The sequence below is a fragment of the Pleurodeles waltl genome, chromosome 6 (genome assembly GCF_031143425.1).
Source record: "Pleurodeles waltl isolate 20211129_DDA chromosome 6, aPleWal1.hap1.20221129, whole genome shotgun sequence".
NCBI lineage: Eukaryota > Metazoa > Chordata > Amphibia > Caudata > Salamandridae > Pleurodeles > Pleurodeles waltl.
This window is the reverse complement of record NC_090445.1, coordinates 335,062,556-335,081,607: the sequence shown is the minus strand read 5'-3', so window position 1 is coordinate 335,081,607 and position 19,052 is coordinate 335,062,556. Positions and strand designations below refer to the sequence as shown.

Here is a 19,052-nt window from a genome sequence, read left to right as displayed (position 1 = left end):
GCTCTATGTGCAATTGGTAGAAACCCTCTAACAATTCACTATTCATTTATATGGGCAACTGACACACATCTAATAAACTGTAATGAGGATTCTCTGAAGGCAAAAACGCTGTACAGGAAAGGGATTAATTGCCAGTAATCTGGATATTGCATATTCTCTTCATTTACAGTTTACATATCTAACATCTAACTGGCTTCTCTGACAACGCAGGTATCCTTTGCATTACCACGAATTTCTGCAATGGGAGATTTTGGCTGGAACAGATCTACTTTGCTTTATAGTCACCTCTTCCTTGTGCAGGTAGTATGTTTTTTTATGGCAGAACTCTCCTCCTTTAGCTCAGCATTCTATTACACAATACTTTTTCTTGTCCTGGTGCCTGTATTCTTGACGGATCTCGACTCTCACTGTTCCATTTTCTTTTGTCATCTGTTTCCTTCTCTACGAAATGACTTCTGCAACAGGACTTCATTCTCACTGGTAAGCTTCACATAGCAGTCTCTTATTTTATGCTATTTCAGCCTTTATATGTTACAGGTCTCTCCTTTCTTAGCCTACTTTTGCATCCAACCTTTTACTTCTCTAGGCACATTACATCTGTACCAGGTCTTGTTCTTCCCTTACTTCTGATATCATTTCCTGTTTCGGTTTTCCTGATATGGAAGTTAATTTCTTTAACAGGTCTATATTTACTTTGCTCTGCTTTCCTTACAGTATTTTCTCTCCCTTGGAAGACTGCATCTGTAACAGATCTGTTCTCTCACTGCTTCCCTCTCCTTTTTCATCTCCTTCTCTGGGGACTTATATTTGTAGCAGGATCCTTACCCCACTGCTACATTTTCATTTGTAGTCTCCCTTTTTGTGCTCAGTGAACTTATATGTCTCTAACAAGTGTCTCTGCTCCTAATTCTGTTTTCTTTATTAGTCTTCCTTTTCCCGCTCTCCTCTCATTTCCCAACTTCCTTTTACAGTCTTCGATTTCCTTGTCCTACAGCTTATGTCTGTAACAGATCTTTTTCAACACAGGTCCCCCTTCTCTACAGAAAACCCAACTCTCTGCACTGACAGTTTATATTTGTAAAAGATTTCCTTTTATCCATCCTTTGCCCGCATTGTTGAATCCATTCAGTCTTTGCTTCGGCCTGCAAGACCCTTTGAGGGCATGATCTCCTTCCCCGGCCTGCACACTATCTCATTAATTTACAGCAAGCTTTTTAAGCTATAAACAAGAAACAGGGTGCTAAAAGTAATAAGTGGAAAGCATGTGGAATGGAAGAATATTGTCCTGAAGCTTTGCCTCTATTGTATACACACACAACGCATGTTGCTACTGTCCTTATGGAACACCAGCACTACAGTGCCCCTTGAGACAGGTTCTCTCTGATTCAAAAATGCAAGAATCTCCGAGTGCAGTTTCAGAAAAAGTATATTGAAGGCATTGGTGTCCAGTCTATAATGGTAGTTCTGTTCATTTGAGAAGGTTCACTGATTGCTGGAGACAAATGAATATTCACAAAGTGTCTTTCCTACAACAGAAGCTTCTAGGCACACTTCACAGTGTCCCATTCTCTGTTGTGCGAGGGCTGCCGAAACACTTCCTCCTTATGGTGATCGTCCAGCCTTGTGTGCCTGTGGTGAGCCTTCACCAGAACAATGCTGCAAACAAGAGTAGTGAACTGCCCTCAAACAGCGTGTTTTCTAGGTTGGAGACTGTTGACTTTTTCTGGTTCTCAATGGTTCCCCTGAAAGAAGAAAATAATTTGTACTTATTTCATTAATTTTTAGAATCTGTGCAATAAAACAATAAGAGCAATCTATTGAAAACCACACTCAGGGGCAGCTTTCAGGTCTATTTCACATTCTGCATCATCTTTTGATTCTACGTTTCCACTGCCTGCATATTTGGACCATGATGAGAACAATTTGCAGTTTATCTGATGGTTCTGAAATAAAGGGTGCTAGGTCTGTAGTGCTCCTTCAATGGGGTGACATGCTAAATCGTTCCATGCTCGGAGAAAAGAATCCAACACAATAAATAGGAGAGTTAAAGCATCATTCTCAAGACCATATCTCTTTTGGTTCCAAGAGGTTAAGTCATAATAATAATATAATGCACGCAGTTTGAATGAGCTCTACAAGGCATCGATTTGAATGGGTTCTATGAGACATCATGCAGTTTTAGTGTGTTTTAATGACATTGGCCATGCATGGTGATCACCCCTTTCCTCAGCCACTTAGGAACAGTGCTTGTATTAATTTTTCTTTCTCTCTCACCAGGCGACCTGTCTGTAGGCTTGAAGCGCAGACTCATGGCCAGCCTGCGTTGAGGCACTCTTCTCTCTGATGACTCTGGTAACTGAGCTTTGCTGTCTCTGTCATTGCCTAAAAAACAAAGAAATACACAGCTGACTATTTATGTGATGGACAAGGTAACAAACAGTCATATATCATTTACACCACCTACTTTTTTAGATTAACTGATTCAACAGGTGGACAAGAACAAGTTACTTACCTTCTGTAATGCTCTGTCTGATGGAATTAACAGCAGATTCCTCACCTTCAGAGCCTCCAGGCCCTAGACTGGATTGAGAAACGTTTGTGAAATAGCTCCCAAGTGACAGTAGGAGGCACCATTGGACTCTCCTGTGGCTTCACCCAAACTCTGCCCTTATAGCAATATATAGGCACCACCCTGTGCAACAACATCAGTTTTCAAGGGTAACGTCTGTGCTCTTAGATGCAGACCAACAGTCAATTCCGGAATCGGCCAGTGTGCTGAATCTATAATGTGACTTACGACCTATTTTAAGTCCATGCCAAAGAACGAGGAGAAGGGAGGATCAACTAGGATACTGGAAGGAGAATTACCAAAGGTACACACCTTGCCCTTCTGAAGGATATATCTAATCACAGATTCCTGTCTTTTTTAATAGATACCCAAGTTGTACCTTTCAAAAGTTGGCATGTGTGAGGAGTGGTCTTTATATTACAAACTCTTGCAGAACCAAATGGGCAAAATATTCCTCCATGTAGCCCTGGGAGTCGATATAGTAGTGCCATGTGACAGTGTGGCTGGACACCTATGTACCAGTCTAGCAAATGTCCAACAGTGGAACACCTCTCGTCAAAGCCATAGTGGTGCATTGGCTGAGGTGGAATGTGACAAATACCTCAAGAAGCTCCTTCTTAGTGAGTACATGGTGCATCTTGATACAGAGGACAGGCCTCTATAAGGTCCATTTCTGCATTGCCCTTCTCTTCTTTGCACTGGTGAATCCAATGAACGGTTGGTCACCTACACGGTGCTCCTTAGACTGATCTATATAAAGTCTAAGTGTTCTTTGGAGATAAATGATAAAGCCTCTATTCCCTGGCGAGATGTGGTGAAGAAGAAAGCAGGTGGCATGATGGACTGCCCCACACAAAGCAGCTATAAGACTTTCAGAATACAGGATGCCTGAGTCCTGAATAACAGCTTATCATGAAAGAAGGTGGTGCAGGACAGCATCTGCACCTCACTGACATGGCTAGCAAAAGTGATTGGTATGACTCCAAAGCCTCAGCACCCTCAATAAGCAAATGTGCATAGGTTCAATTGGCATGCTATCAAGAATGTAAGTATCGAATTAAGGTCCTACTGTGGCATAAGAAAAGGCGCAGGAGGAAACTTAATAGTAAGCCTGTTTAAAAACTAATCGTAACTGGCGACGTAAACAATAAAAGCTGATCAGGTAAATGCAGAAATGCTGTATGGGCTGACATGTAACCTTTAATGGTGCTTGAGGCAAAGCTTTGCTGGGCAAAGGAGAGAAAAGACAGGAGTACATCAGAAATATTAGCTTGAGGTAGGTCCACCTGACTGTTCTTGCACCAGTCCATAAAGTGCCCAGAAGAATGAACAGAATTACTTGGCAAACAAACAACACATAGACAAATTCACATCGACAACTTAATATCACAAACACAAATGACACAAGCAAGTCAAAACTGCTCAAGAGATGTTGTTTAATTTCTATGCATGAGGGTGCAGGTTCAAATGAAAAACCCTGCCTGTTACTGGGGCAACATGTCCTTCTGAAGAGACAGACTTAATAAAGGACAAATGCACAGACTTAGAAAATTAGAGAACAAGACCCTCCAAGTCCCATCTAGGGCTACAAGGTTGAGCTGAGCCCAGTCCGCATTGACTTTCTTCAGATAATGTCTGCAAAGCTTGCCAGTCGTGATGTTAAGGAAGCCCAGCAGGTGACAGACAGTCACAGAAATTCCTTGAAGGTCCAACAAATTCATACTTGCCAATAGACCCGATTCAGGCAGGAGGCTTCCAATTTTGTAACAACATTTTTTTTTTTTTGGCTGTCCCCCACCTGAAATTGCCTCTGCTTCAATGTAAGCCTATGGGAGAAATACATTCTCCTGATTAATATTTTTTTAATCTCCCACTTTCGTTTTGTAAAATGTTGACAAATATGCACTTGCCATAGTTGCTAAAACCCCTGGAGCATACTAACTCTCTCTACCCTACTTGTTACAGAACCATACGGCGGGTGTGATATCTATCAGAGCATGAGCAGGTTTGCCCTTAATGTAAGTCAGAAAGGCAGTGAGAGTTAGCTTGATAACAAGCAGCTGCAAAAGGTCAATAAGGGAGTTCTGTTCCACCACAGACCTCTCCACACCCTTCCAGAGGGCCCAAGCAGAGATAACAAATCTGACACAACCCTGAGCTCTGTATGAGGAATGGAAAATGATCTTCTGCAACTCAGGATATCCTTCATCACAAGTGAAGGACCCCGGTTGTTTAATTGGGAATATGGATTCTGTTTGAGAAACCTTACTCCTCAGTGCAACGCTCACTGAAGTGGAAGGTTCCAATGCTGGGCTCACATGTCCATGGGCATGAGACACCAGCAGGATACACAAGGAAAAAAGACCAAGAGGCCCCAGAAGAGTCTGGAGTAGACCACAGGAAGAAACTTGAAACATCAGCTTCATATCCTGAATGCCTCAGACGCACTGAAGGGATGGAAATTCTTTGAAAGCACTATGACCAGAACAGCACATTTAAAGGAGTTCCTTTACACAGACTGAAGATGAGATTTTGGTTCATTGACAGAGAACCCCAGGACAACAATAGGACCATTATTTGCAGGTAGTCTGAGACTGACTTTGGAGAGGTCTCTTTCAACAGACTGTCACTGAGGTACAGAAAAACGTGTACTCCCAACCTGCAAAGATGGGCCAAAACCACTGCCATCATCTTTGTGAACACTAGGGGTGCAGAGTAGTTAACCAAAAGTTTTAAAACTATACCATGAAGCAGAGGAAACATTTGTGGGACTGTGGAATAGGCGGGTAACAATACACTTACTGCAGATCCTAGTATCTCAGCATGGTGGCTAGGACCAATAGTTGGATTGGGACTGGTCCCGCAACTCTGAAAGTGACTGACCTCGCTTCTTGTGTTTGGCCATCTACAGCTTTAATTTGTGCTCCCTGAAGGCCTTCGGGAAGTAACCATCATAATAAAATTGTATTTATCTGTAACTTAACCTCAGCACAGAAATGTTCTACAGAGTTGGATGCTGGAAAAAAATCACAAATTGAAAGTCTCCGTTATGCTCATTTAATGTTGAGTGGTCTATGAAAGAATAATCTCAATACACCAGTTTCATATTCTTTTCTGAGAAGGAGAAGAATGAGACTTTGCTTTAGAGCAAAAGCAGGTTGGGGCAGTGCACATATGACTCTATGGAAGAACGCAGTGTTTAGGGAAGCACAAGTTAGTCACTGCTGTGAGCTTTGTACTGATAGTCTGTAGTCTCTCTACCTCAAACTTTACAGTAGGTCTTGAGTCACAGGGCAGCCCACTGGAAAGCAGCACACACAGCAAAAAGTAGTGTTTAGGGAGCAAGAATATTCCTAACTGTGCACCTCCAATCCCTTCCGTGCCTGATATCGCCAACACATCTGTCCTTTTCTACTCCTAAGGGTATAGAAAAAATGGCGGATGGTGGGTGGATGATCAGCACTATGGGACTATGGGTTACAAGTAAAAGATTCAGTCCAATAAATAACTTATATGTATCAGTATGTTCCTTCCCATCTTCTTCCAGGGAAAACTGAAAAGCAGCATTTTCAAACGGAGCATGCAAATTGATCATCTCTTGCAGTCTAACTAAAAAAGATCTTTAACTGAGCTTGGGCAAACTGCGCATCCATCGGTGAGCTGAAGTTGACTGCATAATGTGCACTGAATCAAAACGGATCAGCCCATAACGCTACCTTGCTGATAACTTTCATGGGGATCAGGTTTCAAAAAGCAACAACTGCTGCCTTTGCTCTTGCTATAACAACAAAGAGGTGGACCTGTCCCCCCCAATCCCAAAGGATTAGCAACCCTGTACTAATCTGAGATGGCAGGAAATGCTCCAAAGGAGTTAAACTTATTTGCCGCATTTATGATGTTTATTTATGTTTGTTTCCCTTCCCCCACCAAAAGAGTGGCAGTGATGATGTGTCATTTGTTTATCAGTAGAACCAATACATCTCCATCTAAACACTATGGTTTGGGTTTCTCTCCACCTTGGAGAAACAGTTCAGTTGTAAGGGAACCCATGCAATACAGGAAGAACCAATAAGCCCAGAAAGTATAAGCAGGATGTGGTGGCCCACATTAGAGGACACATGTAGTACTGTTTTTGTTTAAGCAAAGGTTTCTGCACCTAGTGCTGTATGATTTTTTGCTCTAGTATTAAGCTATTAGATTACAATCCAAAAAGAGAATATTACAATGACGCATTCTCTAAACAGAAGAGAAGGCATTAGCTCAAAGGATTTGAAAAACATCAGGATGTGGGTTTAGGTGACAGACAAAAAAGTGGTTTGTATGCAACTCACCAAGCGATATTGAGAGAATCATTTCTTTAAGATGCAAACAGCCAGCCATAAGTGGGAACTCCGCCTGGAAGTTTAGGAGAAGATACTGGGAGAAATGGCAGGTAGGCCACTTTGCCATCCCTCTAAATTGAAAGCACTCTCCTTGCTTTTCTCTGTATTTCCCATTGAACGGTCCACTGGGGGAGACCCTTGGTCTCAATTGGACAGTCCCCCGGCACTTTGTCTTCTATTATTCTCTGTAATGTCCATGATAATTCAGAAAATGTGAATCTTGACATCAGATTTTCTTCTAAATAAAGTTTTCAGGAAGTGTAGAATGTTCAGGAAGTGCTGGCGCCATATTTTACAATTTTCTTTTTCTGTGGCGAAGAATGACTTAAAACTATTACAGGCTGCTTGACAACTGACTCCAAGCTCCTAAGAATTCTGCTCAGGGTTCTCTTTTTCTAAGAAGGCTTTGAAGGAACTTGTAAACTCTTTTCTTTTAGTTAGGTTTTGATTCCGTCACTGGATCCTAATCTATTCTTTATATTCCTCATGAGTTAACTTTCTGGATCTTTGCATTCCTCATTAATTTAAGCTTCTGCACTCTCCATGCAGTATTGCTCATTGCTGTTTAGAGCTATTCACTGAATTCTTTTAAAAAAGAATAGGAAATCAGCATAACGCAGAGACGTTAGGGTTTCGCTTAGAGGCAGAGCAATAATTGTAGCGATCTTTCAAGGAACGATCTGTAATGAAAATATGTGAAGTTGCAACTTGACTGTCACTTTCAAGTTTTGCCAATGTTCACTGTAGGAGTGAGGTTCAGTTTGTTAGGACAGTTTTTGAAAAAATGTTTTGTGTAAGATTTTAACACACTGACTGACCTTACACGGTTTTGTTTTCGTGTGAAACTGGTCTTGGAGTTTATCAGGATAAGAATTCTGTGAAGGTGACTGTTGTAGAAGAGCTATTTACCTACCTTCATTGACATGTGAAGAAGCACAGGATGTCTGCGTACTACATCTGTCTCAGCCAATCCGGCGCTACTCCACATGCCCATGCTCTGCCTGCCATTGGGCTGGAACTTCTCTGTCTGTTGGGGGACTAGTTCTTCATCGCAATCTCCAAGGCCACCACCTACATATTTGGAGATTGGGCGTGGACAATTGACCTCCTTTCAGCTGTCACCGCAGGTGGTAGACATTATATTGTCTGTGCATCACTCTCCACTAAGTTGACATACTCTGGTAGATGGGGCAACTCTGTTGCTTGCTGTGTATCACATGCAGGTCAGGGTATCTCAATTGCTACAGTTTGTGCTTTCCATAGCTCAAACAGGGTGTGCTGTTGACACTGTGAAGGGCTATGTAGCCACCATGTCTGCTTCAGATGAGGATCTTGCAGGGAGATTCAGATCTCACTATAGGCAGAACATAACATCACCTACATGTATGGACAACATTTTGTCCTTATTCTGCAGACACCAGATGGTAGCTCAAGTAAAAGTAATTTATGTACCTGTAAAAGTGTTTCTCCACCATTAATTATTTTTTTATATATTGGAATGTTTTTGGGCATCCCTCAGGTATGAAATATGGAACATGTTCTGCTGTTAGGCAAAAGCACCACAAGAGGTTCTTTTCAACAGTTAGTTGAGTTCAATTTTTCCCATATCTTGCTGCTCTGCAGTGATTCCTCCCACTAGTACCCCCTTTGATTAGATTCTAAGAACATGTTGCATGAACATGCAACACTAAAAATAAACCAACTAGCTAGTGAAGCAAGTAAAAGTGCTGTCTAGACAAGGCATCCAACATATGCATCACTCGCCTCATTTGACTTAAGAAACTCAAAGAACACAAGCAAAGAAGAATATGGGTGATATGAAATTGGATACTACTTTTGGCATGAACTTCCACTTGTGTCCACAGCTTTACCATGTCATGATGAAAGTTAATTGCCTGGGAGGCACCTGTGCGCCATGAGTGGTACTGAAACCTGAGAAGACATTTGGTGGCATTCCAAGCAAGCCACTAGTCCACGCTGCTCCCTTGCTGATGACGGGCTAAACCCAGAAATACGTGTACAGGGATATACAGCACTTGCTGCACCTACGGAGGTGAAAACTCTTTTTACTTTTTGAACGGACTACGAATCGACTGCATTTACCATGATGCGTTGGGGTTACACTTTGTTGCTGGAGTGAGCGCAGTGTGCTCCCTCTCTTTGAAACTAGCTAGTGAAGCAAGTAAAAGTGCTTTCTGGACAAGGCATCCAACATATGCATCACTCGCCTCCTTTGACTTAAGAAACTCAAAGAGCACAAGCAAAGAAGCATATGGGTGATATGAAATTGGATACTACTTTTGGCATGAACTTCCATGTGTGTCCACAGCGTGATCTTGTCATGATGAAATTTTAATCAAGGACCTTCAAGGGAGAATGAGTTGACAGCCAACAGGAAGGACATTTCAAGTAATTGAGATCAAAGTTGTGCATCAGTTAGAAAGCTTTCTTCTTGTAAAAGGATATCACCACCAGCTGCACTCGTGCATTCTGCAAACTGAACTTTATCAAGCCCATCTGACACGGCAACAGCTGAAGCAGTTTGCTCAGCACCAGGCGCAGAATGATCTCTGAGCACTAGGCACAGAACATATTCCTTTTTAGACTATGCTCTGCACTGGAAATTCCTGATCTGGAGTTATCCAGTACCTCAAGACAATAAAAGGACCTAAGCTCCCAAACACTGTACTGTCGACACCAATCAGAGAGAGTCAGAGATGCACAATTGCGATACAGAATTCTTCTTGCGAATCTGCTCAGCAGATGACTGGTTCTCGATAGCTGAAACTGAGCATGTGTGGACATGAGTGGATACTATGGAAAACAAAATGTCTCATCCAGTTCGAAGCCACTGGGGTAACTTGGGAAACGTACTCCATCGTGCTCCGGCACTGACCTTCGGACTGTCAGAAATTTCATGTAGTGTCTTAATCTTGGCCACAAGGAGCTGTACCACCTGATTCCCACAAGGAGTTTGGGGCATCGTATAATTGTAATTTTATTTATATAGCACTTACTATCCCTGACGAGGCGTCATTTCCAAAGAGGAGATTGAGGAAAACGGGAACATGAAAACTAGCAAAGTTATTATTATTATTAACTTGGTGCCAGGGGGATTGCAGCTATAGCTATGATTTTTTACTCTTGTAAAGGGATTCCACATTACACAGCATTTCGAAAATTACTGTGGGCAACATGTCTAATGCTCTGATGTGATTACAGCTGGTAGTCTTGCATTTGAAGGCCAGGAATATAATACTGTGTGATGCTGTCACTATTCCAACTCTGGTATTAGTAGCTATGTATGCCTTTAATTAACCATAAGCAGCTCTTCTTTTGAAAAACTTGGAGATCCCGGACATAGAGCCTCCTGGCACATGATCCAGGACTCCACTCCATGTGTTTGTTGCCTTAACATAACGTTGTCTATGAACACCTGCCCCAGTCTTTCCTAGATGGATAGCAGGAAGGCTTTCAGGGTCGGACAAATCGTCTGAAGTTCTATAAGACTGATATGGAGCTGCCTTTTTGCTGAAGACCAGAGGCATTTGATCTCCACATCCCCAAATGTGTCCCCTGAACCAGCAGTGATGCATCTGCAACAATAGTGAAGTCTGGGTGGTGTAGGGAGTGAGGCTTGCTGCGGTGCATATTGGCACTTGTCTGCCACCACAGAAGAACCCAAGAAATCTACTGCGAGATCTGGATGGAGTAGGAGACGGGGCCCTGATGCTGGACTTACTCAATCCTGACCTTCCAATATAGGGCCCACATATGCCACCTGGCGTTCAGGATGAAGAGGACTCAAGGAGACTAGGAGTCCATCCTCACAGAGACCCAAGACTGAGGCCAAAACATCTGAATGTCTCAGACTTTCTTGCCAGTGGAAAAGCCTTCAGCACCACTGTGATCATGAGAGCCCCTATAAATAGAATACTCTGAGTGAGGCTCCAGTTGGACTTCGGCTCATTGATGCATAACTCAAAGATGTCAAGAGTTTATCTGAATGACAATCTCACCATTAGCAGCCAGTTGCCAAGGTACAGGACCACATGTATCACTGACCACCAAAGATGGGCAACGGCCACAGGCATCACTTTTATGAACACCTAACAGGTCGAAATAAAGCAGAAGGGAAGTGCAGTGCATTCAAAGTGTTCCAATCCCACTGTGAACTGTTAGTAATGCCCTAGGGAAATGCAGGAGAGGTATATGGAAATAAGTCTCCTGCAACTGGAGTGACAACATCCAGTCTCTTAGGTTCCAAGCAGAAATGATCGGAGACAGGATGAAAATGTTGAATGTATATTTCTTCAGAAAAACATTCAGTGAGCCTGAGGCTTCTATCCTTCGGCCTGAGGCCTCTGACAATCTTCAGTACAAGTCAGTAGTGCAAATAGCACTCCTCACCACTCTGAATCTAGGACCTGCTCAATGTCACCCTTGGCCAGTAAAAGTCTGATTTCTTGTGTCAAGACTGCAGAGTGGTCCATTAAGAGTCGCACTGTTGTGGGAGGAAAGGGGAGGTAATGAAATGTAAGGACCCATCTGCCTGATGTAATTGAGCACCAGCCTGGGAGAACATGCTGTTATTGCCTCCTACTAGCTGGGTGGGGCCTGCAAGGGCAAAGAAAATTGGTGCAACAGCTGCTGCAGAAAGAGATAGAGGGAAGATGTCCCTGCTGGTGGGAACATTACTGTCACATCTCTTGCCCCAAAAGAACTGGATCTGACTGCAGCACAGGTTGGGAGGACTGGTTTTGACTGTAAGTTAGCCCTGAAAATAGTCAGTGGAAATGCTTGGTTGAGGCAAAGAGCACCAAGAATCGTGCTGTGGCCAAACAATCCTTAAATCATTTGAGCACTGAATCAGCTTTGTCTTGAAACAATCTGGAGTGATCAAGTTCATGCTCATCAAGGAGGATGGAACATTTATTCTCAGCCAGGCATTCCTTCTAAGCACAACGGAAATCTCCATCCGCCAAAGTCTCGACAAGTAGGGTGCTGCCTATGCGGCAACCTTCCAGCTGGAGCTATTAAGGGTTTCGCAGTAGGTCAGCAGGCGGAAACCTACGTTTCTGCCTGCTAGACTAGTGGGAAACAGGCTACAGCATTGTCTCCAGCTCGTAATTGAGCTGGTGGTGGTGTTGTAGCCAGCAGGATGCACCCGCACACTAGCAGTGTTCACTGTCTGCAAAGCAGACAGTGAACATTGTGATGGTGCGGGGTGGGGGGGCCTGCACTGCACATGCCAAGTGCATGGACAGTACAGGGGCCCCCCTGTGGCCCCCTGCACCTGTTCTCCGACAGCCTTTTCATGGCTATGTTACTGCTGTGAAAAGGTTGGCAGAGAACAAGGTCATAATCCTTACGGCAGTGCTGCTTGCAACCCTGCCCTGGCAGATTATGATCTCTGCCAGTCTGCCGGGATCCAAGATCCTGGAGGAGCTGGCAGTTCCTTGGTGGTCCGACTGCAGAGGTTGTTATGTGGCAGATGGACCACCACATAGGCATCGGTCCAGACCGCCACTCTTGTAATCAAGCCCTATCTCTAGCTTACCTTAGAATTATCCCAGGCATCAGACTGGATCCGGAAGATTTTTTGTGAGTAGTAACCCTGAGCACCAGTAAGTGGTGTTGATCGGATCAGCATCCATCGTCGGTATCATATGCACCAAAAGTGATGTCTGCGGCACCTATATAGGTGCCACCCAGGCCTGCTGACGTAAGTTTCTTTTCACAGATTTCCTCTGACCACTGTTGTAGATAACTAGAGCCCTGAAAGGGATATAGCCCTGTCCTGGGAATTCCGTAGGATGGCTGAGTCGGTAAGGAATCTGCAGCTAGGTATATTCTTTAACAGATAAGGAGTTACCAAAGATAAGTAACTTGTTTATCTGATAGAGACTTCTACCTGCAGATTCTTTACCTTAAAATAGATACCCAAGCAATACCATGCCTCTGGGGAGGGTCTGCTAACCAATTTCAGATGAGGGAATCCTGCAAGTCACAACAGACTTGACTGCCCAGGCAGTAGTGTTTGGTAAGCATGTGCAGGGAGTCCCATGTTGCTGCCTGGCAGATATCCAGGACTGAAACTCTGAGTGCTAACGCAGTGGTTGCAGCTTTGGCTCTGGTGGAATGAGCACACAAGCCCTCAGGGGGTTGCTTTTTCACCAGTGCATAGCAGATTTTAATGCAGAGCACGACCCGTCTGGTGGTGGTCCATTTATGCACAGCTTGACTCTTTTTAACCCCACGAAGACGTGATCGTCCACCCGGAATTCCCGTGTGTGGTCAAGGTAGAACAACAACGCTCGTTTAGGGTACAGACAATGGAGATGCCCTTCATCCTTGGAAGGGTATGGGGTAGCATATGCTGTAGGCAAGGTGATGGACTGACCTACATGAAAGGGGGTGACCACCTTTGGAAGAACGAAGGGCAACGTGCGAAGCACCACTTTGACAGGATGTTATAGCTACAGGGAAAGCTGTTTTGATGGTGAGTAATTGCAGGAGACAATTGTGAACCGATTCAAAGGAAGCACACATTATGAATGTAGGCACCAGATTTAATACCACTGAGACATATTAAAAGGTTAAGGGGGAAATGATGAACTAATCCTTTCAAGAACCTATGTACAATAGGAGATTTCAAAAGAGAGGGCTGATTAGGTAATCGGAGGAATGCAGAGCTACCAGAAAGATAACCTTTAAGAATGCCCAGAGCAAAGCCCTGCTGGGCAAGAGACAGAAAGAACAGAAGAACCTGAGAAAGAGGAGCAGAAAAGGGATCGACATTTCTGTTGGAACACCAAGCCACAAATTTCTTCCAATGGCAAGCATATACCGTCGATGGAGGAACGCCTGGCTGCCAAGATAACATCCCAGACTGCAGGTGGAAGGTCAAAGGATGTCAACTACAGCTGGTCAATCTTCATGCAAGAAGGGGGAGACTGGACAGGTTTGAGTGGAGATCATTCCGTAGGAGCAGCCTGATTGGAGGATCAACTGCCATGCTCAGTAGCTCGGATACCAGACTCTCTGTGCCCAGTCTGGTGCCACAATGATGACTTGGGCCCAGTCATTCTTGATCTTCTTGAAAACTCTGGGCAGGAGTGGTATAGGCACAAAAGCGTACAGGAAGCCTGAGCTCAACCATAAACGAAAAGCATCATTGAGTGAGAGCCGCCTTAGAAACTTCAGTGTGCAAAACTGCTGACATTGTGCATTCTTGGCAGAAGCGAACAGATCTAACCAAGGCTCTCACCACCAGAAGCAGGGCCTCTGAACATAGGGTCCATGAACCCAACCCCCCTGTGTGTTGCAGTACCACATGGTGGTGGTGTTGTTCATGAACACCTGCACCATCCTCTCCTTGATGGAAGCTAGGAAGGCCTTCAATGCCAGTCAAATTGCCTGTAACTCCAGCAAGTTGATGTAGAATCCAGACTCCGCCGGAGACTAGATTTCTCCGATCTCCACCTCTCTCAGATGGCCACCCCATACAAGGCGGTGACGCATCTGTCACTACTGTGAGATCTGGCTGGGGAAGGGTGAGGGTTCTGCCTCTGACCCAATCGCGGTTCTTCATCCACCACTGCTGATCTTTTGCAGTTCCCTTCGAGATCTGGACAATGTGGGAGAGATTTCCCTGATATGTGCCCATTGGAACTTCAGGTCCCACTGCAGAGCCGGCAAGACCGCTCCAGGGACCGTCCTCTCGACAGGGACCTCGACCAGCACAGAGTCACATGACGGGCCACCCTAATCTTGAGGCCTTTGAGGTCATATTACGTCAGTTGGAGCATGGCGTTGGGTTGTAGCCACGCTCGAGGCATGGGTCCATCACTGACATCGGCTGACGACAGGCACAGCAGTGCTTGAGGCCAGCCTTCTTGGTTGACATCCTGCCACATAAAGGTAGAGGTAGACATAAAAAAACTTTGACAAAACGATGAAAAAAGCTCAGTCAAAAAAGAGACTGAAGTGGTAGCTCTTCCCGGATCTGCACTGACTGGCACGAAAAGAAAAGAACTGAAGTCAGCGCACCTGGGTGGTGCCTATATAGGAGCCTATATAGGAGCTATGGATGTCACTTCTGGTATGGACTGGTATGGAAGATACAGGTGACGCACGCACAGCCAATCTCACCATCTATAGACTCCTGCGATAATTCTAGGGTAAATGAATCTGCAGCTAGAAGACTTTATCAGATTACAGCAATTTCTGCTACATACGATCCTCTAAAGTAGAGTGTCAATGTAACATGCAGTAGAACACATGGAAGAGCATGGCCATTCCTGAACCAATTCATGGAAGTGATACCACAATAGATCTTTTTAGGTGTTGCAGCAACATCCCCTTGTCCTATGTACTGTTTCTTCAATTGTGACACTAGTGTGCGGATCCAAGTGAACTGCCCCAACTCTTCAGCAAACTCAACTAGTCCTCTGCTTCAGTTCAAGTGAAAAGGCCAATACCACTCGAGGGCACATTGTATGCTTTGTCAGTGTCTGTGGATATTCCCATACCAAATGTTGCAAGATCCTGAGTGCCTCCCCCCCCCCACCAACTCAGGCAATTTAGAGATGGAGTTTTCCCCGTTTTTTCATAATTTCTCTCAGGTACAATAGACCCTTGACAGGTAATTGAATTGTATGAGACAAAAAAAGACTAAATCAACTAACTCCTAGGGAATCATGCACTCTCCGTCCAATCATCGTTGTTCAGCGAGCCCACTTATCAACCCGAGGGCTCACAGAGTCACACCAGCTGATCAGAGGTGTTTCATCACCAGAGAATTATATAATCTGGATACTCCCTTCTTTCCCGGCCCTTCACTGATTAACTTAGCTTTAAAAGGATTAAAGTTGGGGACCCCACCATGTTCTGTTCCATAGTTTTCAAGTGTGTGTCACAGCTCTAAGTAATAATAAAACTGAAAGTTATGAATGTAGGAGGCTGGCTCAGTTTATGGTGTACACCTATGGTGTGGCACCCTATACTGAGTCCAGGCAAACCTTAGTGATAGTGAGTAGGTGTCCAGAGAGCAAAAGCTCTCTAGGGGTAGCTGAGGCAAGCTGCTAAAGCTTATCCAGGAGGAATGTAAAGCACTTGCAATACCACAGTAGTAACTCACTCACAAGGAAGAACTACACAAATGTCGCAAAATTAAAGGTTACTTTATTACAGCACTACTACTAGACTAGCATTGGTATATCTCCTTTTGGAGATACCTACACAATATATACACAAAATAACCAACATAAATAGCATACAAATACACAGTGCCCTATGGGAAGGCCAAGCCATATACTAGAAAAGCAGAATGTGAAATAGTGAACCCAACCAAGGTAAGTGTGGTAGTTAGCTAGGGACTGGGGCAGATGGAAATACCAGAGGTAAGTTTGGTAAGTGTCCACAGTGACTAGGTGCAGGGTAATTACCCACCCAGTAGTCCCATAGGCTAAAACAGAGCGTAGTGGTTGGAGTTTGTGGAAATTGGACCCTTCACAGTGCACCCCAAGGAAACCAGCAGACAAGAGGAAGGATGAAGAATACCCCTACCCCAGGATACCCAGAAGACAGGAGTACCTACACCAGGGACCAAGATGCAGAGGGGAGAAGGGACTCTCTCTGAAGTCAGTTGAAGCCTCAGATTGTCCAGCTGCTGTCATGACCTGTGGACCAGGCCGGAACTCAGGGACAGATTCCAGATGTGGAGGGCCAGTATAGGAACAGGAAAGAGTCCGGCACCCTTGGAGCCCAGGTGGTGCAGGTGGCAATGCCCACCCTCCTAGAGGCAGAGTTGCTGCAAGTTGGTGGAAGAAGGAGTCCAGCTGCGGGTTCCAGGAGCTGCAGAAGATCCCAGGAGTCATCTCTGAGCTGTCCGTCAATGGTCGCCAAATTGCAGAAGGGTCAGTGACCAGCCAGATCACCAACAAGCACTGGCAAATGCAAGCAGGAGCTGAAGAAGTATTAGCAAAGTTTCGGGGACCAGCAAGGTTCAAGAGACTCTATCCATGAGGGGGGGGGGGGAGGGTCAGGGCTGGCCCTCAGAATGCAGGAAAGCCAGTAGAAGTCATTGGAGCCCCCACGAGTGACCCACAGGCGATGGACACACAGTCACAAGGAGGCCTCACCAGCACAATTAAACAGAAGTCCTGCGTTGCAGGAGTTGCAAGATAGGGGCTGATCTTCGAGTTGCGGGGTGCTGGAGGCCGAGGCTCTTTATTCCCGAAGATCTCTTGGAGGAAGAGTCAACCATACCTTGGCAAGTGCAACAGTCACAGTGCATAGGGGTCCCAATCCAGTGGCAGGAGTAGGGGCCACAGTTTCCCAAGTTGGTAAGAAGACTAGCAGGACCCAGAGGAGGCCATAGACTCACCACCTGTGCTGCAGAGTTGTTTGATGTGTGTGGAACAGCAGACCCCACCAGCCAGTTGATGTTGTCTTGAGGTGCCTGCAGTTGTTGGTGAGTGACTCCTTCACTCCTGGGGAGAATACTTCGTGCTTCCAGGTGCAAACTGAGTCCTTGTGACCCTGGAGGATGCACAGCTTTGGATATTGCAGAATTCTTGCAGGATCCGGAGAAACAATGTTGCAATGGGAGCCTTCCCACCAGGAGCAGAAGTTTTTCTGCAGCAGTTCCAGAGGCCAGGAGCAGATGATGTCTTGCAGAGAGTCCCTTGGAGAGCTTTGCTTGATGAATCTGAAGACCCATCCACACGGGAGCCCTCAAGTAATCCTAAAAAGAGGTTGGTCACTCTCTGAAGTGACCCACCTATTAGAGGGGGTCGGGGACGTCATCTACCTAGCCTAACCAGTCAGATGTACCCAGGGTCCTCTGCCCATCTTTTTTCCAAGATGTCAGAATCAAGTGGCCACCTGGCAGAGCTCTGTGCACCTCCCTAGGGGAGGAGCTGGACAGGGGGGTGGTCACTCCCCTATCCTTTGTGTATTTTTGTGCCAGAGCAGGAACTGGGGGTTCCTGAACTGGTGCAACCCAGATTAAGGGAGGAGGGCACTAAATGTGTCCTTCAAAGCAGTCTGGTAGTGCTCAGTGGCCACACCCCCAGGCCTTAGACACCCAATACAGAGGGGGAGGTGGTCACCCATTATCTTTGCAGGAAATCCTTTGTTTCACCTCTCCAGCCTGAGCCAGGCTCACTAGCAGGAGGGCAGAATAGTGTCTGCGGTCAGCAACTGCACAGGCTCACATCTAGACCCCGTAAGGCTGCACAGGCAGAACTGGGGGATCCTTTAAGGAACCCCCAGAGTACATGGTATCATGCAACTAACACTTTGATTGGTGTAGATGCATACTTTCAACATGTTTGATAGGTTTGGAGAAACCATTATGTAGTTGGACCAGTCGTGTTGACTAGTGCCCAGTACTTATCTTAAGATGGCTTCCCTCACTTACAGAGTCTAGGAATTGGCCTGGAGTCTGTAGCGGCACCCTGCTCATGCAGGAGTACCCTCACACTTATGGACATGAACTCTGCCCTTGGGCTGAAGGGCCTACCAGAGGGGTCATTTATAGTGTGTAAGTGCAGTGACCAGGTTTGGTGGTGAAAGGGTGCATGCACCATTTTAAGCAGGCTGCAATGGCAAGCCTACAGACAGCTTGCAGGGGCTCCCATTGGTGGCATAATATATGCTGCAGCTCATGGGAGACTCCTGGTGTACCAATGCCCTGGGTTACATGAGTGCACCAGTATGCCTACTGTGGGTATAAAATGTTTACCAGCAACCAAATTTAGGGGAGAGAGAGCACTGGCACTGGGGCCCTGGTTGGCAGGATCCCAGTGCACTACATACTGACACCATGCAAAAAAGGGAGGGCTAATACAACCCAGCTTAAAACAATGAAAAGCATTTCTTTTTCTTCAGATAAGTTCATATGATTGCTTTCCTGCATGTCTACAAGTTTGAAAATCCCAATGATAACCCAGGCCCTGAAACCAACCAGGTGCAATGTGTGGGCTAATCATGTACCCCTCCATAAATGAGACTCCCTTACCTATATACCAAAGGGCTGATACCAACAGCTCAGTGTAACACTGGTGAGTGGAGATATAGAGAACTGCCACCCA

At 45.2% G+C, this 19,052-nt stretch overlaps 1 protein-coding gene across 1 annotated transcript in view; it reads right to left on the bottom strand.

Moving 5' to 3' along the window:
- Positions 1-795: 795 nt before the first annotated feature.
- CARMIL3 (capping protein regulator and myosin 1 linker 3) overlaps positions 796-19,052 on the bottom strand; it is a 1,220,401-nt gene continuing 1,202,144 nt past the window's right edge. The window contains exons 40-41 of the mRNA XM_069238205.1: positions 2,275-2,382; positions 796-1,742 (exon numbers count right to left, since the gene is read on the bottom strand). Of these exons, the coding sequence (XP_069094306.1) occupies positions 1,699-1,742; positions 2,275-2,382 (152 nt within the window). The 3' untranslated portion in view covers positions 796-1,698. The remainder of the gene's footprint in view (positions 1,743-2,274; positions 2,383-19,052) is intronic.